Raw genomic sequence first — 18,334 nt, 5'->3', positions numbered from 1 at the left:
GGCAGAGATTGGAGGTCAGAGAGGCAGCCAGGATGGCGTCTTTCTAGGTCTGGTGGGTGGAGCGAGGCCAGGACAGCGGCAGGAGGAGAAGGACAGGAGTCGGGACCAGGTGGGCGCGGAGGGAGGGGAAGGAGGGGGACGTGAAGCCACGAGTCTCCAGGAGGGGGGCCGCCAGGAGAGGTGGAAGCAGACAAGAGTGGCAGGTCTGGGTGAGGCTGGACACACCCATCCCCTGCGGGCTGAGGCGAGTGCAGAGCTGAGCTGGGGAGGCTGCCCGCACGTGAAGAGGACGCGTGTCTGTGGGAATGGACAGCCGGAGAGGGACGCGTGGAGTAGAGACACGGATGGCATTTCTGGCTCGCCGGCCAGGGCCCCTTGCAGCCTGGAGCTCTCCCTCCTCGGTTAGTGCAGGCAGGGGCCCCCTCCGGAGGCTGGCGCTAGGGAGAGAGGCGGGGCATCCAGGCAGACAGCCTTGAGAGGTTTGCGTGATGACCTTGGAGGCTCAGCAGTGTGGACACGGGGAGCCCCGGTCCTGGCCCGGGGGACGGACCGTGAGCGATTGTCGGGCTCCGAGGGCAGGCGGGGCGCTGGAGAGGCTGGGCCGCCCCTCTGCACCCGCCGGGCTCAGCGCCCCTCCCCTGCCTGCATGTCCTGGGGGGTAGGGGCTGTGTGACTCAGTGCAGAACCCTTCAGGGTGCCTCTGAGTGGTCTGAACAGAGGGACGGAGAGCCGGTGACAGGCCACTCCTTGCAACTAAATGCCGCGTGACAAATGCGCAGAGGCAGTCACTCACTGGTTTCAAGCACTGACTCATCGGCCGCCTGCAAGGAGAGCTTTGCAGCCTCCACGCGCTGGTGAGCAGGAAAAGAGAGGGAGGAGGAATGCCTTGCACATAATTCTGGGGCTTTGGCACCGCGCCTGGTTTTGATGGGTGCTCTGTAAACTCACAATCCCATCTCTGGGTGAGGTTTTTCATCTCCCAGATCACTGGCAGGTTGAAATGATTTATTGTGCCTTAGCGTTTGTTCTGTTTCTGGAAAAGGTGGTACCTTCGGTGCCGAAGTCTCTGCATGTACGGCCCCATTACATTTTAGAACGTCAATTTCCGACACTTTTTTTTTTTCCAAAGGTGGTTTTGTGGGTTTACTTTTCACATTATTTAAGGCAACACGCCAGCCTCCTCACCCTTCTTCCTTCTGCTGAGCCAACGGTGCTTTGCACAGGGGCGGCTGGGGCTTGGCGTGGGGTACCCCAGCCCCAGGCTCCCCCTCCGCGGCCAGGCTGACCGCTTTGCCCGTTGCTAAGTGCGGACCCCCGTTTCCTGTCCAGCATCTGAGGCAGAGGGCACGTCTGCTTCAGTTCCTGCTTTGTGCTGTATTGGGCAAATATTAATGCTAACATGGTTCCCTCCCGCATCTCCGGGGCTTTGTTTCTGGAGAGAACTCGGCCCGTCAAGGTGGTCTTAGCCGTAGGTGGCACTTGTGTTCCCAGCAAGCCTGGGCTCTGGGGCGCTCCCGCGGGTGCGCTGCCCTGGGACTGAGCGGAGGCCTCTGCACGAGTCAGGTGGTGGCCCTCTGTCTCCTACGCTCCTGTCTGTTGGGGTGTGGGTGTCGGCTCAGGCACTGAGAGCCCGGGAGGTCGGGCTGCCACGATAGCAGCCAGGATTGGACAGGATGTTTCAGGGTGTGGCCCCGCCGTGGGCGTGGCCAGGGGCTTTCTCCTCCCCCCTCCCCATGTCCTCTCTCTCCTCCCCTGCCAGTCCAGCTTCCTGGGACCTGGAGGGGATCCTGCCCGCATCTCCTAGCAGGTGGACCTCGGGAATCCTGGACGGGCAGCCAGCCCCTCTCAGGAGGACCCGGTGAGGCTGCTCTGGGCCAAGGTGGAGGTCTTGAAGTTCCATCCCGGAGCACTTGGGACTGGATTTGCACTGACGGCCTCAGGCTGGAAGCCCAGGGTCCCACAGTGTCCCCAGCCCTCCACCACCACCTTCCTCATGTTCTCGCACCACCTTCGGTGTCCAGGGACTCAGGGCTGGGTCACCAAGGCCCCCAGAGGCCGGGAAGCTGACCCTCAACTGCCCTGTGGAGGTTGACTTTCACTCCCTGGCACTCAGCCACTGGCCAGACACACAGACCCACGGGGACAGAAACAGAACAAACGCTCTCATCCCTGTTTTCTTCCGCGGAAGGTAGAGGCTCCGTTAAATCAGCGCAGGTGCGATGACCTTGTTTTCATATGAGGGCGAGGTCACGAGGCCCGAGGCTCCTCCCTCCCGCTGGCCGCATCCACTGGACCTCGGAGACCCGCACGAGGGCTGGGGTGGTGGGTGAAGGCCACGGTCACGGTCTGGGGCCACAGCCTGAGCAGCCTGCCTCCATGATATTCTTTTCCCAACTTTAAATGAAATGCCAACATTTAAGACTTCGGAGCCGTGACCTGAAGATACAAATTTCTGGCCTCTAGTGAAAACACGAGAGGCTCGGCCAGCCTGTCGGCCCTCGGTTATGCTCACGCCTGGCGCCAGTCCAGGTTGGGGGGTCCCCAGGGCCCCCAGGTGCCTCACTCCGTGTCCTCTGTTCCACGTCAGGAGCCTGGGACGCTTGGGACTGTTGACACTCAGCCGCTCCTGGTTGAATCAAATAGGGAAAAACAACGGACTCGATGTCCTTTTTCAGACCTGCGTGCCCTCACGTTCGCAAAGTGGCCCAACTGGGTGTCTCCCCCACCCCTATCTCCATGCCAGCTGGCCCTCAGTCCGCGGTGCAGGGCCCGTGGGCCGGCGGGCTGCGCTGAGCGGCTGCCTCTCCCCGCAGTTCCTGTGCACGGTGATTGCCATTCTCCTGCACTACATGTACATGAGCACCTTCGCCTGGACCTTCGTGGAGAGCCTGCACATCTACCGCATGCTGACCGAGGTGCGCAACATCGACGCCGGGCCCATGAGGCTCTACTGCGCCGTGGGCTGGGGCATCCCGGCCGTTGTCACAGGTGAGGATACACAGAGCAGCCCCGCCAGGGCGCCCGGGCTGGGGACCGACCGACCACCACTCGGAGGACCCGCATGGCACTGCTGGTGCAGAAAGCCACATCAGATAGACCAGCGCCCCCGGGTGCAGGTGGGGGAGCTCTCTGGCCTCCTCTTGGGCACTCGGCAGAGGAGGGGCACCTGCACCCACATCTGCTCGCACGGGTGTCATCAGTGAGGGATGCGTCTCCTGTCAGGTGTGAGCTCCTTGAGACCTGGGCCCAGGCCTGCTCAGGGTTTGCCTGTGGCATCTAACAGACAAACACTCTTGTCTGCCCGCTTTGTGGATAGATGGCTGAATGATGGATAGGTGAGTGGATGGATGCAGAGATGGGTGGATGGGTGGGTGGACAGGTGGGTAGGTAGGTAGATGGTTGGACGGAGGGATAAATGGATGGATGGTAGATGGATGAATGGACGGATGGTGGATGGGTGGGTAGCTGGGTGGGTGGATGGATCGATGGATGAAAGAATGAGTTAATGAATGAACAGACAGCAGCACTTCTCAGCACACTTTTCACTAAATATGAGGTCAGATTTGCTTCCTGTGGGGGAAGATCCCCTCTTGCATTCACAAAGGGCGAGCGGCACCCTCTCCTCAGCAGTCCCTGGGTTCCAGGGATCCAGACGTGAAGTCCGAGGCTAGAGGCAGTGCTGCCCCAGGGCTCTGCCCAGCAGCCACCCTGGTTTCCATGGTAGCATCACCAACTGGTCTCCTGAAGCCACTCTGCTCCCACCCAGACAGTCTGGGCACCGGGCTGTCCCGTTGTGACTCCTCTCCCTGGGCTCCAAGGGGCCCTGAATGACCGTTGTCACCTCCATCCAGGGCTGCTGGGGGGGGGCAGTGGGAGCCTCCCTCACCGGCAGCCACCTCCTCTCGACCCAAAGACTGAACACAAAAGACACACTACATCGCGTGTTTCCATTGCTGTTTCCGGTCAGCTTGTGAGAAAGGTGCTAATTCAGGTGGTTTCTGAGCCCCAAAGACCAGGAAGAATGAGGGCTGGGAGCAGCTGGTTTCGGGGGTCCCCCCAGTGCCCATCTACTAACCCCCTGAAGCAAGGACCTGGTCGTGCTTGGACACCCAGGACACTCATCTTTAATTTCATCTTCAGTCTGCCCAGAGCCTCTATTGTTATTTGGTTATTTTTTTTTTTTAATGAGCAAGTTAATCTCAGAAACCAGGACATCGGATTTTATTTACATCAAATTCTATGAAGAGAAACGAGGAAGTCAGATCAGGATCATTTGCCAATTTGCTTATTTTACAAAAGGAAGAGTTAAAGTTTGCTGTCTGCTTTTCTGTGCCCCAGTAAACTCAGAGTGTGGTCCCTGGTCTATACTGTACCCCGTTCCATCTCCACCTGTGTGGTCACCTCGGGCAGCCCCTCCCGACGGGGCTGGATGGAGCAGAGCGTCTCCATGGGACCCTGCGTGGGGACAGCCCTTGTCTCAGATGTGGGGCCTGACCCAGCCGGGCCTTTGGGATCCAGGGGGCACGGGGGATGGGGGCCTGAGGCCACCTCCCCATGTGCTTTCCTTAACCCCCACCAAGTCTCAGTTGCCCAAGGACGTGGGAGCATTCGCACGCTCCTTCATTCGTTCATTCAGGGCGGGCCTCTTCTGTGCCGGGCTCCGTTCTAGGCCCAGGATCAGAGCATGAGTGAGAACGGCAAAGCCTGTGTCTTCCGGGAGTCGTCCCTCCAGGGAAGACGGGCATTAAGTGATGGTGAACGTAACTCTAGGCTCATCCACAGACCCTGCACTGAGGGGTGGGCTCAGAGCCAGTGGGGCGGGGGAGACCTGCTCTCATCTGGGGGTGTGGGGGGCAGGCCAGGAAGGCTTCCTGGAGGAAGCACTCTTTACACTGGAGGGCTCGCAGGAACCAGGCTGCTGTGCTGTGGGGTGTGCCTTAAGAGCCCCACATGTGCAAGACCTGAGTGGAGGAAGGCTGGTTGGGGACTGACCTGAGGCTGGGCTGGGGCAGAGTGGGGGCGTGCCACGTGGTCTGGAGTGTGGCCGAGGCCACGCCACGAAGGGCCTAGAAGGCTGCGGAAATACCCGTGTCCATCTCCTGAGGGTAGTGGGAAGCCATTGCAGGGTTTTGAGCAGTCGGTGGGGATCTTTTAGGGCTTGAGCAAGGGAGTGTGGCCTGTGGAACAGTCCGGGCCAGGTCCGGAGAGGCCACGGCGCGGAGCAGGCTGCTCCTTTGTCCTAAGCAAGGTCTGTGTTGGAGAAGCCACTCCAGACTTCACCTTGACGGTTCTGTAAGGGCACATCCTGCTCTAGCTTGTGACATGGTTAGAAACCATGGCTGTGGCTTAGATAACATAGGAAACTCCTCATTTGCCTAGCACCTTGGAGTGGTGAGCTGTTCCTGGGGTGTGTGCATATGTGTGTGTGTGGCGTGTGTGCCCTGTGCACGCACATGCGTGTGGCATGTGTGGCATGTGCCTGCCCTCAGGTCCTTGCACCTGTGGGCCATGGCTGTGTCCTGGCTTCTATGTGGCCCAGCCAGCAGGGCATCCCCATCGTGTTTTGTGGCTGGTCCTGGCGGGTCCCATCACCTCCGTCTTCTGTCTCTCTCCCACCTCCGTCAGCAGCCCCGGCCCAGGTGGGCTCCCCACCTCTGGGGTGAATCCGCGAGCAGGTCGTGGCCATGGTGGGCCTGTGACCAGCACTGAGAGGGCCTTTGCTGGGAGGGGACCTGGGCCTTTGTCATTTCCCGGCTGTTTATCTCGGGTTCCCCGCCCTTCCCTCTGAGCGCGATGCCGGGGGCCCCGGGTCCTGCCTGGGGTCTGGGAACACCCCGCTGTAGCCACCCCCCCATCGGGGTGGCCCTCACTCTTCTCCTCCCTGTTGTCCAGGACTTGCGGTGGGCCTGGACCCCCAGGGCTACGGAAACCCGGACTTCTGCTGGCTGTCCCTTCGTGACACCCTGATCTGGAGCTTTGCGGGGCCCATCGGAACCGTGATAGTCGTGAGTGCTGGGGGTTTCTCAGAACCGCTGATTATCAGGGACGTGGGAGGCCGGGTGCCCCTTGGGTACGCTGGCCTGAAGGGTGTTTGGGGCCGATGGGTTACCAGCTCCGCTGAGCATCTGGGCGGACAGGAAGGGCTGACCTCATGGTGATAAAGCCTTGTCCTCAGACCCGTGGATGCTGGGATTTGGTCCAGGTCCGCGTCCACTGTGACGCTGGTCAGCATCCACCTCCAGCGGGCTCCTGGGCTCTGAGGCCTCATCCTGGGGGCACCTCCCGAGATGTGGGCTGAAGACCCTCAGAAGCCTTTGGCTTTTGAAGGTCTCTAGTGACAGTACAGTGGAGCGGCCACTGGACTTCGGGTTTCTCTGTTTGGTTTGTTTTCAGGTCAACACAGTCATTTTTGTCCTGTCTGCAAAGGTTTCCTGCCAAAGGAAGCGCCATTATTATGAGAGAAAACGGGTCGTGTAAGTTGTTGCTAAACCCGGCCAGTGGGTGGGACCTGACGTGGAGCCAGCCCCACCCGAGACCCCTGCCTGTCTGGTTTACACACCAGGCAGAGCCCCATGAAAGTGCCCGTCACCGAGCCGGTCAGCTGCTGGCTTTCCGGGCCGGTCCAGGGCGTCATGGCAGCCACGTCAGTGGGGAATCAACAGGCCGCAGTGGGGAGAGGCCAGCCGTGCCTGGACGTGTCTGGGCTGTGCCGAGCGGAGTCTGGATCTCTCGGGGGAGAGCTGGACATCGTGGAGGAAAGCGAGAGAGGCTGACCACAGGGGGACTGGGGCAGGTGGCCGGCCGGGGTGGCAGCCTGGACCAGGGAGGGAGAGATGTTTAGGATGTAGGGCCCACGGGGTTTGTGGCGGAGTCACTGAGGGGAGAGGGGGTAGCAGTGACGCCTGGGTGTCCTCGCCTGGACCGGCAGGAGGAGGGGGATGGTGACAGCCGGGTGGGGGGAGGTGCCAGGGTGCCTGGACACTCCCTGGAGTCAGACAGGGTGGGGGTGGGGGGATGGAACTTTCTGGGTTGGTGGTGACAGTGATGCTGGCACCACAGGAGTGGAGGAGCTCGCCCAGCGAGAGGGTGCAGCGCAGGAAAATGGGGCCCAACGGAGAGGGAGCCTCCCATGTTTTCAGGTTGGGAGAGAGCAGGGGACCCACAGAAAAGCCTTGCGGGAGGCAGGCAGGGCAGCTTCGGGAGAGCTCAGCACGAGTCCAGGAGCCACGAGAGGGTCAGGGGAGGGGAGGACCAGGGTGTCCACCGGGCTGGGTGGCCCGCGCTGGGGGGCCAGGGAAGGGAGGATGTGTGAGGAGGGGCTGAGGGGTCGCAGAAGGTGCCGGTCCACCCGGCCCACGGGAGAGCAGAGTCTGAAAAGGCCACGGAGGAGCAGAGACCGCGGGCAGGGGACGCGGGGTCGGGGTCCAGGCTGCTCCACCGTCCTCCGCTTCCTCCCCGCCCCAGACCTACCTTTCCCAGCCCTTGCCTCACGTTAGCACACGCAGTTCCCTCCAGCACCCCACGACCCCACCAGGGATGCACGTCACCGTCCGTTCCCCTTCGGCTGCGGAGACCGAGGCAGAGAGCAGGAAGCCCTTGCTTCCAGGAGCCTGCACGGCGGGCCTGACACCTTCTCGCCACGCACCTCCTCCGGGTCCACGTACCTTCCGGGCCGTGCACCAGGCCTCCCGGAGTCGCTGTGGGTGCAGCCCGTGTACCAGCCTTGGCTCCTAGTTTCCTATTTACCTGTTTGCTTTTTAACTGCTCCCCACTAAGTTGTCTTTTCTCCTGTGTGAGCCAGTGCCTCCCTCATGGTAGATGCTTCGGAAGGGTGTGGGAAGGAAAGAGGGTGGGGGATGGACGCTGCAGCCGCGCCCCTGTCCCGCCCCCGCAGCTCCCTTGTGAGGACGGCCTTCTTCCTGCTGCTGCTCATTAGCGCCACCTGGCTTCTGGGGCTGCTGGCCGTGAACAGCGACGCGCTCACCTTCCGCTACCTCTTTGCCGTCTTCGGCTGCTTACAGGTGGGCGGTTGTCAGAGCGACCTGGCGGGGCCCAGGGGTCACCTGTCTGAAATGCTCCAACCCCGAGTGGCCCCGAGAGGGTCCCCGGGGAGATCCTTGACCTGGCGTCCGGGCTGTGTTCTGAGAGCTCTCTGGACGCACGGGGCTGCACCGTGGCTGTCCTTCCGGTGTCGGCGCAGTTTGTTAGGGGTTATGGTGAAGCCTCGTGGTCCTGCCACCGAAAAAAGGCGCCTGTTGCTCCAAAGGCAGCTCTGACCCGAGCCCTCCCAGGGACCCCCATTCCATGGCCTCCTGTGTGTGTCAGGACGTATTCTCTGCTCACCCCTCCCCGGCCAGCATAAAGCCCACTGTGTCCCCAGGAGGGTGCTGGCCACTTACTGTCCACACCGTGGACCCTGATTAATGATGCAACTTTGGGGACCCAGATGGCCCGGGGGCTGGGGCCTGGGAGGGGGTCCTCCAGGCACCGGGCGTGCGGGCTGCCCTGACCAGGCCCCCGACCTGGAGAAATTGGAAGCCCCCGGGGCAGGGAGGCCGGGTGTGGGCCATGGTGGGCGTCTGCGGCCGCGGCGGCCCTGGGCACCGTCAGCTCCACGTGGCTGAGCTATGCTCCGTGCGTCCTCCGGGCAGGCAGGTGGGCGGTGAGGCAGCGGCAGGGCCCTGGCTTCTCTACGGGGGCCAAGCCCGGCGCTGACCTGCCCCCTCCTCTGCAGGGCCTCGCCGTCCTCTTGCTCCACTGCGTGTTCAACAGAGAGGTCCGGAAACACCTGAAGGGTGTGCTCGCCGGGAAGAAGCCGTACCCAGACGACTCAGCCACCACGAGGGCCACCCTGCTGACGGTAGGAGGCTCCCGGGGACGCCAGGGCCTGGACCAGCATCAGACACAGCCCCTTGGTCTCGCGTCCCCCACAAAAGGGGGCATCACAGATCTGTCCCCGGAGCGTGGCATCCAGCCTTCCCTGCAGCCCCGGGAGGGAGCCGAGCTGACGGGGTGGGGTCTGTCCCGCTCACAGCCTCTCTTCCCCACCCCCCCGCGGCCAGCGGGGATTCTGTCTAGAAGCAGCACCAGTGGGAGCTGCCACCGGGCCGCTGTGCCGTTCCCGGCAGGGGCACGGTCAGGGTGCTGCACGGGGGCTTGTGGTGGGGACCGAGCCACCCTCTGCGCCCTGGTGGCCTCTGCTCGGCCGATAACCAGCCCCCTTCCCCCAGCGCTCCCTCAACTGCAACAACACGTACGGCGAGGAGCCCGACGTGTTCCGCACAGCCCTGGGCGAGTCCACCGCCTCGCTGGAGAGCACCATCAGGTCAGGCCGGGCTGGCGCCCCTGCTGTGGCCGTTGGGGGGAAGCTCTCTGAGCAAACGTGGGCTTTGCCGCCTCCGCCCCGAGCTATGTGCCCTGCTGTTTGAGTCCACGTGTGTTTACCCGTGTGCTCTGGGAGTCTCGTGGCAGAGAACCTTCCAGAGCCCGGTGTGGCTGCCCTGGCACACGCAGAAGGCGCTGGGTGATGGCGGGGGGCTGGTCATGCGTCCCCCAGAGCAACAATGCTGAGCCCACCCACCTCTACTCTCTCCAGGGACAAAGGAGGCCAGAAGCTCAGCGTGTCCTCTGGGCCGGTGCGGGGTGGCCATGGGGAGCCAGACGCGTCCTTTGTACCCAGGAGCACCAAGAAGCCCCACGGTACGTGTCCCCTGGGGCGCGGTCTCCCATCAGCCTGCGCGTCTCCTTCCCGGGGGTCGTGGCGAGAGCTTCCTGCTGGCTCTCGGCTGCCCCGTGGGCCCCTCGGTCACCGCAGAACGTACAGCCTTGAAGAGGTGGCCACCGCACACTGGGAGGGTCAGCGGGCACCCAGTGCCCTCCCGTGCCCGGGCCCAGGTGGCTCCAGTCTGCAGGAAGCACCCCGCCCCCCGCCTGAGCCCTGTCCCTCCCGCCCGCCCTGCAGGCCACGACTCGGACTCGGACAGCGAGCTGTCCCTGGATGAGCAGAGCAGCTCTTACGCTTCCTCACGCTCCTCCGACAGCGAGGACGACGGGGTCGCGGCTGAGGACAGATGGGACCCGGCCCAGGGCCCCGTGCACAGCACCCCCAAAGGTGAGTGAGCCCACTGGCTGCAGAGCGGCCCTCAGCCGTGGCCGCCTGCCCCTGGGACGGGGCTGCGGTGGCAGGAAGGACAGCCCCCTGCTCACCGTCCGCAGAGCACAGGTGAGGTCTCGGGGGTCTCTGTGGGACCCTCACGGCCAGGACTCCGCGAAGCTGACCCCACTGCTGCAGGGAGCACGACGCTCCTGGGTGTGGGGATGCGGCGGGGGGGGCGGGGCTTGAGGCTGGGATCCCATCCCAGGACCTTCCCTCTCAGCCTCGGTGTCCCCACCTGGACGGCACGGCCCTGCCAGGCCTGCGGGTCGGGGACCGTGGGTCAGCGCCGCTCGGGACACGCTCCCGCTGAGCCGAGCAGGCAGCCGCCCTGCATGTTGAGGGTACGTCTTGTGCCTCAGTGGACTCTGTGGCCAACCATGTCCCAGCCGGCTGGCCTGATGAGAGCCTGGCCGGGAGCGACAGTGAGGGGCCGGGCGAGCAGCCCCGCCTGAAGGTGGAGACCAAGGTCAGCGTGGAGCTGCACCTGGACGAGCAGGGCAACCACTGCAGCGAGCGCATCCCGGCCCGGGAGAGTGGGGGCCCCAGGCCCGCGGCCGCACCGCCCAGCCAGCCCCCCGAGCAGAGAAAAGGTGCCGAGGGCCCACTGTCCCTGGAGCTGGGAAGTCCCTGGTCCTGGGGGAGGCAGGCCCAGGCACGGGGTTTGGGGGTGGGGTCCGTGGGGCACGGGGGTGGCGCCCGGCGGGGCAGGGGTGAGACCCGAGGGGGAGAGGAGTGGCCGAGAGCTCAGCTCTGCATGACGGTCTCTCCCCGAGTCCACTGCATCCAGCAGAGGCAGCCTGATCGTGACCTTCTCGATTCCCCCGACCCCCCAATCCCCCCACCCCAGGCATCTTGAAAAACAAAGTCACCTACCCGCCGCCACTGACGGAGAAGATGCTGAAGTCGCGGCTGCGAGAGAAGTTGGCTGAGCGTGAGCAGAGCCCCGCGTCCTCACGGCCGTCCTCCCTGGCCTCCAGCGACGGCGTCCGCGCCCCCGACGGCGCCATCCCCGCCAAGACGCTGCACCGGGAGCCAGGACGCGAGCACCTCAACGGGGTGGCCATGAACGTGCGGGCCGGGAGCGCCCAGGCCCACGGCTCCGGCTCCGAGTGAGTAGCCTGGGCTGTGGCGGGAGGGACGGCGGGGGTGGCCCCCGGCCAACCTCCCCGTGGTCCCCCGTCTGGAGGACGGGCCCCAAGCACAGAGGCGTGCCCAGGCAGAGGCCCGGGGGCTGCGGTGGGCTTCCACCCGGGAGAGGGCCTCTGCTCGGGATCAGGAGGCCAGAGGTACAGCAGACGCCTGTCAAGGCCCTGTGTCCCGTCGAGCCCTGAAGCTCTAGGACTCGAGACCATGTGGGACCAGACATTTTATGAGCAGTTTCTTTGGCCCAGGGCCATTACTGCCCCATTTTGTGGTTGAGGAGACTGAGGGTGGGGGGGGGGGGGGGGGGCGCCTGGCCACAGAGTCGCGGAGCTGGGATCTGGCTCCAGACCTCCCAGGGAGGTGGGGAGAATGGGAGCCGGGTCTTCTAGAACGACCTTCCTAAAACTTAGAGAATGACTCGGCTTGCTAGCCTTGGTGCTCCGGGTGCCGTCCGAGGCCAGCCTTGGGGAGGACGCTCAGATGGGCCTGGGTCTCCGGGTGGCCCTGGCCGTCGGGGGTGCAGGTTGATTGTCCCCTCCCCTGCCTGCCAGTGTCGCTGTGTCCATACATGAGCTTGCCCTCCGTGGAGCCTCCGGGCACCCCGTCCCCTGAGTGGGGGGTTCTGCCCCATGCCCCCCGAGTGGGGGGTCTGCCCCTGCACAACCTCGGACCCAGCCCAGCTGCTGGCTTCATGGGTGGCAGGGGCCGTCCTCGCCTACCCTCCGCCTGCCTGACGGCTTCTTCCTACGCACAGAGGCAGTAACGAAACTTCACTTTGAACCATCAGGAAACCGTGAAGACAAGCCCATCACCTCTGCCCAGGCCTCTGTGCTGTGTCGTTGTGCTCCTGGACCTTTGAGCCCGGAGGGGGGGGGGGTCCCCTGCCCTGTCAGTGAAGCAGGCCCTGGTGGCGGGGGCCCCATGGGCTGCAGTGGTAGCCCCGTGACTGGCATGACTGAAGGTCCAGACACAAAGCGCTGAGCTGCCCCCGGAGGCTCAGGGCCCCTTAGACCCATGACAAGTGCCAAAGGCCACAGGCACGGGAGGCGTGGACTCCCGGGCCGGCACAGCTCAACCCTCGGACTGCGGACAGAGCCAAAACCGTGCGCTGGCCTGGCCAGGACAGGGCCCAGCAGGAGAGCTGGCCTTGAGAGGAGCCGCCGGGCCGGCTGGCCAGGACTCAGGGCCACAGGCAGCTCCCTGCAGTGCAGGCCCAGGGCCAGCAGCTCCACAGCCCTCTGCAAAGGCAGCCCTTGTCTTAAAGCAGATCGCTTTCCTTTGTTGCAAAGGTGTAGATACTTCTGTATATTTGTATGGAACTTTGAAAAGGCAAAAACCTCTGTATATTTCGCATTTGTACTGACTCTGTCCATACTGGGAGATCCGTGGGATGATCTCTCCCTCTTTCTGACGTCAGGAAGATTGCACAGCCAGCCTGGAGTCTGGCACGCATCCAGCATATGGTGTCCCAGCAAAGCAGAGGTGGGTAGTGTGTAGGGAGTGCTGCTGGACAGAGGTTCCGGTTCTGCTTCCAGCCCAGAGGCAGGAGTCCGTGGGCATCACACGTGGCCGCCTGGATGTGCAGCACATTTGCATTTGCGATGCTTGCCCTCAGCTCCCATCTGCCTGGACGGGCGTGGCTCCGAGACAGGGCCATCTGGGGCTGGACCAGGAGCTCTGCTGAGTGTGGGATGCAGGTGCACACGGCCGCGACCGACACACTGGTCATCCCTGGCCCCCTTCGCTGGGGTGGGCCCCACTCTGAGCCCCGCGGGGCCTCCCTGGCCCCCTTCCCGGTCAGCGGTACTGCAGGTGGGGAATTCCTTTGTTCCTCTGCTCCTGTTCTCGGCGGGACTGTAAAATGTTCACACGTTCCTGATTCAGACGGAGGTATGAGGTCTTCCAGGATGTCACATTCCTTCCTGCCAATTTTCTAGCTCTTTTAGAGTCCGAGGAGCTCCAGGCAGGCGGGGGTCTCACCCCCAGAGTCTGACCAATTACTTCATTTTGCTTCAAATGGCCAATTGTGAGAAGGGACAAAGCCGCAGCCACACTGTTCAATAGTTACAAGCTGTTTTTTGGAAACTCACACCAAGGACCGGCTGTGACTGTCCCTCTGTGGGCCGTCGGCAGAGCGTGGCCTGAGGGGCTGTGGAACGGGGCCCAGAATTACTCAGACACGTCTTATTTCAGTGTTTCTTTTGTTCCTCAGTCGGATGCCCAAATAAACGGTCAGCACAGCTGCCTCCAAATACGAGAAACCATAAAATATGATGAAAATCAAGTAAAATGCAAAGATGTCCATACTGTATTATTTTGATGAAAATGCGAGTACTGTTAATGGCTGAGAGGAAAACATACCTGATACTCAGGTCTAAGACCACAGGCTTCATACAGAAATGAAATGAGATCCCAAAGCCCTCACACTTGAATGAATTATAAATGTGCCTTAGCAGGGGAGTGGCCTTTTCAAGATACAAAAGAATAGTACCTTCAAATGTTTACCATTGAGGAGACATTTTCTAAGTAAAAACAAAAGTGGAAATATTTTTGAGTCTGAACACTTCACTTTCGTATTATCCCATATTCTTCTGCAACTGGACTTTGTCCCTTGAGATGTATTTAGTTTTTTCATTTGATCAGAACTGTTACCAAAAAAAACAACTGTCAGTTTTATTAAGACAGGAAAAATGTAAACCTATTTTTGTGACTTAAGACTTTATGAGAGATACTAGACACTGGAGGTTTTTTGTTTTTGCTTTTTTAAACAAATGTGTATTTATTAATGTTCAGAACACTGGAATTGCAACACAAATGAGGAAAGAGTCTACAATAAATTAAGATTTTTTTGAATTTGTACTTCTGCTGTCCGGTTTTCCCCCCACTCCTGCATCCCTGTTGCCGCCCCTTCCTAAGGCAGCCCTGGAAAAGGGACCATGTACAGGATGCTGACAAGCCCCGGGGGAGCAGGAGCCATTCTGGAACCTTCTATCCATTTCCTGCTCATCCAGACTCTTGCACCTCGCACTTCAAAATTTTTTCCTGCACCAATCTCTTTCCTGTCCTTCTGGGACGCCAGTGAACACAACTGGTTCCTGAGGCTTTGTCCATCTGTTTTCACTCTTTTTTCTCTCTGTTCCTCAGGTTAGATCATTTCTAGTGATCAGCTTTCAAGTTGACCGATGCTTTCCTCTATCATCTCCATTCTGCTACTGAGCCTGTCCAGTGATTTTTTTTTAATACTGTAATTTTAAGTTCTAAAATTTCCATTTGGTTCCTTTTTATTAATTTTATTTCTCTACTGAAGACTTGGAGTTTTCCGTGAATTTCGTGTTTACCTCACAGAGCATGATGATAACAGGAGCTTTAAATTCTCTGGTAATTTGGCATCTGGGTCATCTTGGGGCCGCAATCTGTTTTCTCTTGGTGTTTCCTTGTTCCTTGTGTGCTGGCTAATTTCAAACTGAATCCTTGATTGACATTTTTGAATGTTACATCATGAGCCTCAGGGTCCTGTTAAAATCCACTGGCAGATGTCAGTTGTTTGTTTTAGAAGGCGGTCAACCCCATTAGGTTCAGACCACAAGTTCTGTCTCCTTCTGTGGCTGTGACTTTGCTGTGCTACTTTGGGTCCACTCTGTACACCTGCCACTCAGTTAGTCTAAGACTTGGGCTGGTTTATGTCCGTTCTGCTCTCAAGAGCCTTTCATATGCTGCTTTGGGTCTGTTCCTACTCAGGGTGAGCCAGCGCCTGTCAGTATATATGGAAAGCGAGGGGTCCACTCTGCCAGCGCTGTCTCCTCTCTGGGATTTGCCTCACACGCTGTTACTCCTGGCACCCCTTTCCTTGGTTCCTCTATGCAAAAAGATAGGTTTCTTCCAGGGTTCTAGCTGCCTGCACTGCCTCACTTCCACCCACCTGGGGCTACCTTTGGGGAGAATCAGCGGGAGCAAAGAGGAGACAGTGGGGGGGGCTCCCACACACTCCTCAGCCCGCAGGACTCCCCCTTCCCAGGCCTCTCTTGGAGTCCTTGCCCCAGTGCTGGCCACACAGCTCCAGAGGTTGGGGCCACCCTTGGGTCAAGCCTGGGAGAAAAAAAGAGGAAAACCACCCATGAACGCCCCACCCCCAAAGGCCACTCTCAGGTTCTGCTCCCTCCCCTGTTCCCCTGCTAACATTCACTTGTCATGAACGTGAGAGAATACCACCATCTCAAGCCAGAAGTGCTGCTTAAGGGGGACACATGTGAGGAGAGTAGCCGCCCGCTGAAGGGAGCAGGTGCGTCCGCTGGGCCTGGGTGGCCTCCCGTGGACATAAATAATTGCACTCCATACCAATCTAGCCAAGGCCACTCCAGGACCCGCGGGATCGAGACAGAAACACAGACGTGAACACTGAACATCTGAACGCCGTCCAGGCCACAAAAACGTCCAAGCCTCCCCCGTCCCAGCTGTAAGAGTAAGCGCTCCCTCACATCGCGGCTGTAGCCTCACTCCAGGCTCCCTCCCTGTAGACACTGGGGGTGCAGGGAGGTCCGGGGCTTGCGAAGGCTTCGGGGACGTGGGCAACCAAGGCAGCTGGAGCCCGGGAATGTGGGCAGAAGACAGGCCCCGGGGGTTGACCCCGACCCCAGCCCCTCTGCACTCCCCACCTGGGAGTGCAGCCCTGGTGTCTGGGAGAGGCCCAGTGGTACGCCCTGGCCAACAGCTACACCTGAGTCTCTGAGGCATTGCCCAGAGGCCTCCCAGAGTCGGTCAGCTGTGCCCCCAGAGAGAAGGTGGTACTGCGGCCCGGAGGCTGCCATGGGCGCAGCCAAGGTGAGGCCTGGTGACCCGGGGGCAGGGGCAGGCTTGTGCTCCCTCCTCCCGCCTCCACTGGCCGACCTGGCTGGAGGCCTGGCGTCGGGCTGGCAGGACGGGAAGAGCCATCCAGAGGCCAGAAGGGCGGCCTCCGCTCTGCTGGCCTGTGTCCATGCCGACTGCCTCCACTCGACCCTCCTCCCACTGTGGCGGCTCCCCAGACCAGGACACAGCTCAGCCCTCGGTTCCGCGCAAGAGCCCCAGACCCAGGGCAGTGGGTCCCGGGAAACCTGAGTCCAGGGAGGCTCCACACTGCCCTGGGAGCTAGCAGAACAAAGGCGGTGTCTCAGCCCCGGCTTCCATGCTGGGCTGGGTGTCCCCAGGGGCACTGCTGTTCAGTCCGGTCGCCTCTGCCCAGCACGACGTGGAAAGCACCTGCAGGGCTGTGGTCAGCCTCCCGGCTGGGTCAGGGCAACACCTCCCTGGGCCAGCCCTGCTGGAGCAGCCGCCCAGACCTCCACCTCCAGCCCACAGGGCCTATTTCTTTATCTGGATCACGGAGATGGTCTTGGAAGCCACGTGGCGGGGTGGGAAGTGCCTGCATGTCTGCTCCAGCCCACGCCCCACCCTGGGGACACGCCCTGCTGGGTGGGGCCTTGGCTAGGAGGGAGCCAGGGCGGGGCCCGGAAACAGGAGGAAGGGGAATGGGAGGGGCTCCAGCTCGGTCAGAACTGCCTGGAGGGAGGACGCTGAGTGCCCCGGGGCGGGGCGGGGCGGGGCCGGGACCCTCAGTCCCTACGGAGCTGCGTCCTCCTCCCCACAGGGCTTGCCCACTTCCCGGGTCACAGCCCAGATCCAGCCCCCCGCCCCTCACCGGCCCCCACCGCAGAGTGGGCATCTGTGCCGCCCCAGGACTGGGCACCGCTGAGCCGGGGTTGGGGGGAGCGGTGGGCGCAGCTCTCGGTCACCCTGACGCAGGGTCACACTCAGCCAGCTGTAGGGCCCAGCCCACCGCATGCCCCTGCCCCAGGCCGGCAGGGCCGCGGTGCCAGGCTTGAGGCTGGTTCCCCCGGCAGGCGGCAGCCCCTGTGCAGACCCGGGGCAAGTCCCAAGCGTGGTGTCTGTTCCCGGACTCCCGTCCTCCTCCCTCGGCCCCGGGTGGCAGAGCCTGGCTGTGCAGGAGGGCGACCACTCAGTGCTCGAGAATGGTCCATCTCGACCCGCTAGAGAACCAAGGGCATCTGGACCCCCTTCTCGTCCAAACCTCCACAGCCCACCTGGTCCTCTCCTGTCCCCTGCCATCTGTACCTCACACAGGCCAGAGAGATCCTTTGCTCAAAACCCTCTCCAGGCCTCCCCTCCTGTCCAGAAGGAAGCCCTGTCCTCACTGTGGCCGCAGGCCCTGCACATTCTGGAGCCCAGGTGCCCGTCACCCACTTCAAGCCCCTCCCTTGTGTGACCTTTCTGGGGGCAGGAGCTCCATCCCGGGTGACTTGACCCAGGGCTGGCCCTGCAGCTCTGCCCCTCAGCACAAGGGGCTTCTGAGCCTTGGGGGGCCACGTGACGCCCCCCGAGTTGCTCCCCATCATCATAGCACCTGGAAGAACATGCCACACTGCCTCTGCTCTAGAACCTTCTAACCCACAGGAGACGGGAGCCACACTTCTAGCCTCCACAGGAGCCTGGCTTGGAGCGCAAGCAAGGGCTGAGTCTGAGGTCAGTGAGAGGGAGAGCCTGAGGCTCGTCCATCCTGGCACCGGAGCAGGTGGCTGGGCCCCTGAGCAGAGCACCAGGGACCCTGGGGCCCACCGGGAGCCGGGACAGGACACTAACCCGGCGCCAAGGCAGGGAAGCTGGAGGCACCGGGGCACGCAGAAGTGTGCCCTTCCAGGAAGAGCCAACCCCCACCTGACCCAGCTGACCGCGCCCCCGGGAAGGCCTGGTGGAGCGTCTCCAAACCTCCCTCCAAGTCCTGCGGTGGCTCCCCAACGGGCCTTTCAACTGCCCACGGCAGGACGACGGCCGCCCCGCGATGCCCCCGGCCGAAGCCAGCTCCGCAGGTGCTCTCATCCGCCCGGCGCTGCACAGAGCGCGCACGAGCTCTGCGGTGTGTGTGTCCCGAAGGGCACAGGTTGGAACCCTAGCCCTGATGTGGTGGCAGCCATTGGGTCTTTTTTTTTTTTTGCGGTACGCGGGCCTCTCACTGTTGTGGCCTCTCCCGTTGCGGAGCACAGG

At 61.9% G+C, this 18,334-nt stretch overlaps 1 protein-coding gene across 2 annotated transcripts in view; it reads left to right on the top strand.

Annotated features, from left to right (window-relative positions):
* The window catches only part of CELSR1 (cadherin EGF LAG seven-pass G-type receptor 1), a 151,112-nt gene extending 132,784 nt beyond the window's left edge, over positions 1-18,328 (top strand). Inside the window, exons 25-35 of one of the 2 annotated variants that reach the window (XM_029204612.1) lie at positions 2,814-2,988; positions 5,893-6,005; positions 6,394-6,473; positions 7,895-8,021; positions 8,735-8,860; positions 9,231-9,325; positions 9,596-9,699; positions 9,962-10,111; positions 10,516-10,746; positions 11,004-11,265; positions 12,087-18,328. In XM_029204612.1, coding sequence (XP_029060445.1) covers positions 2,814-2,988; positions 5,893-6,005; positions 6,394-6,473; positions 7,895-8,021; positions 8,735-8,860; positions 9,231-9,325; positions 9,596-9,699; positions 9,962-10,111; positions 10,516-10,746; positions 11,004-11,265; positions 12,087-12,096 — 1,473 coding nt within the window. In that variant the 3' untranslated portion in view covers positions 12,097-18,328. Of the gene's footprint in view, positions 1-2,813; positions 2,989-5,892; positions 6,006-6,393; positions 6,474-7,894; positions 8,022-8,734; positions 8,861-9,230; positions 9,326-9,595; positions 9,700-9,961; positions 10,112-10,515; positions 10,747-11,003; positions 11,266-12,053 lie in introns of both variants that reach the window. The other variant, XM_029204611.1, reaches the window with a different exon arrangement.
* Positions 18,329-18,334: the final 6 nt, after the last annotated feature.

Source organism: Monodon monoceros, unplaced genomic scaffold (genome assembly GCF_005190385.1).
Source record: "Monodon monoceros isolate NGI ecotype Baffin Bay Population unplaced genomic scaffold, NGI_Narwhal_1 Super_Scaffold_6, whole genome shotgun sequence".
Taxonomy (NCBI): Eukaryota; Metazoa; Chordata; class Mammalia; order Artiodactyla; family Monodontidae; genus Monodon; species Monodon monoceros.
The sequence above is the reverse complement of the archived record's forward strand: the minus strand, read 5'-3'. Positions and strand labels throughout refer to the sequence as shown.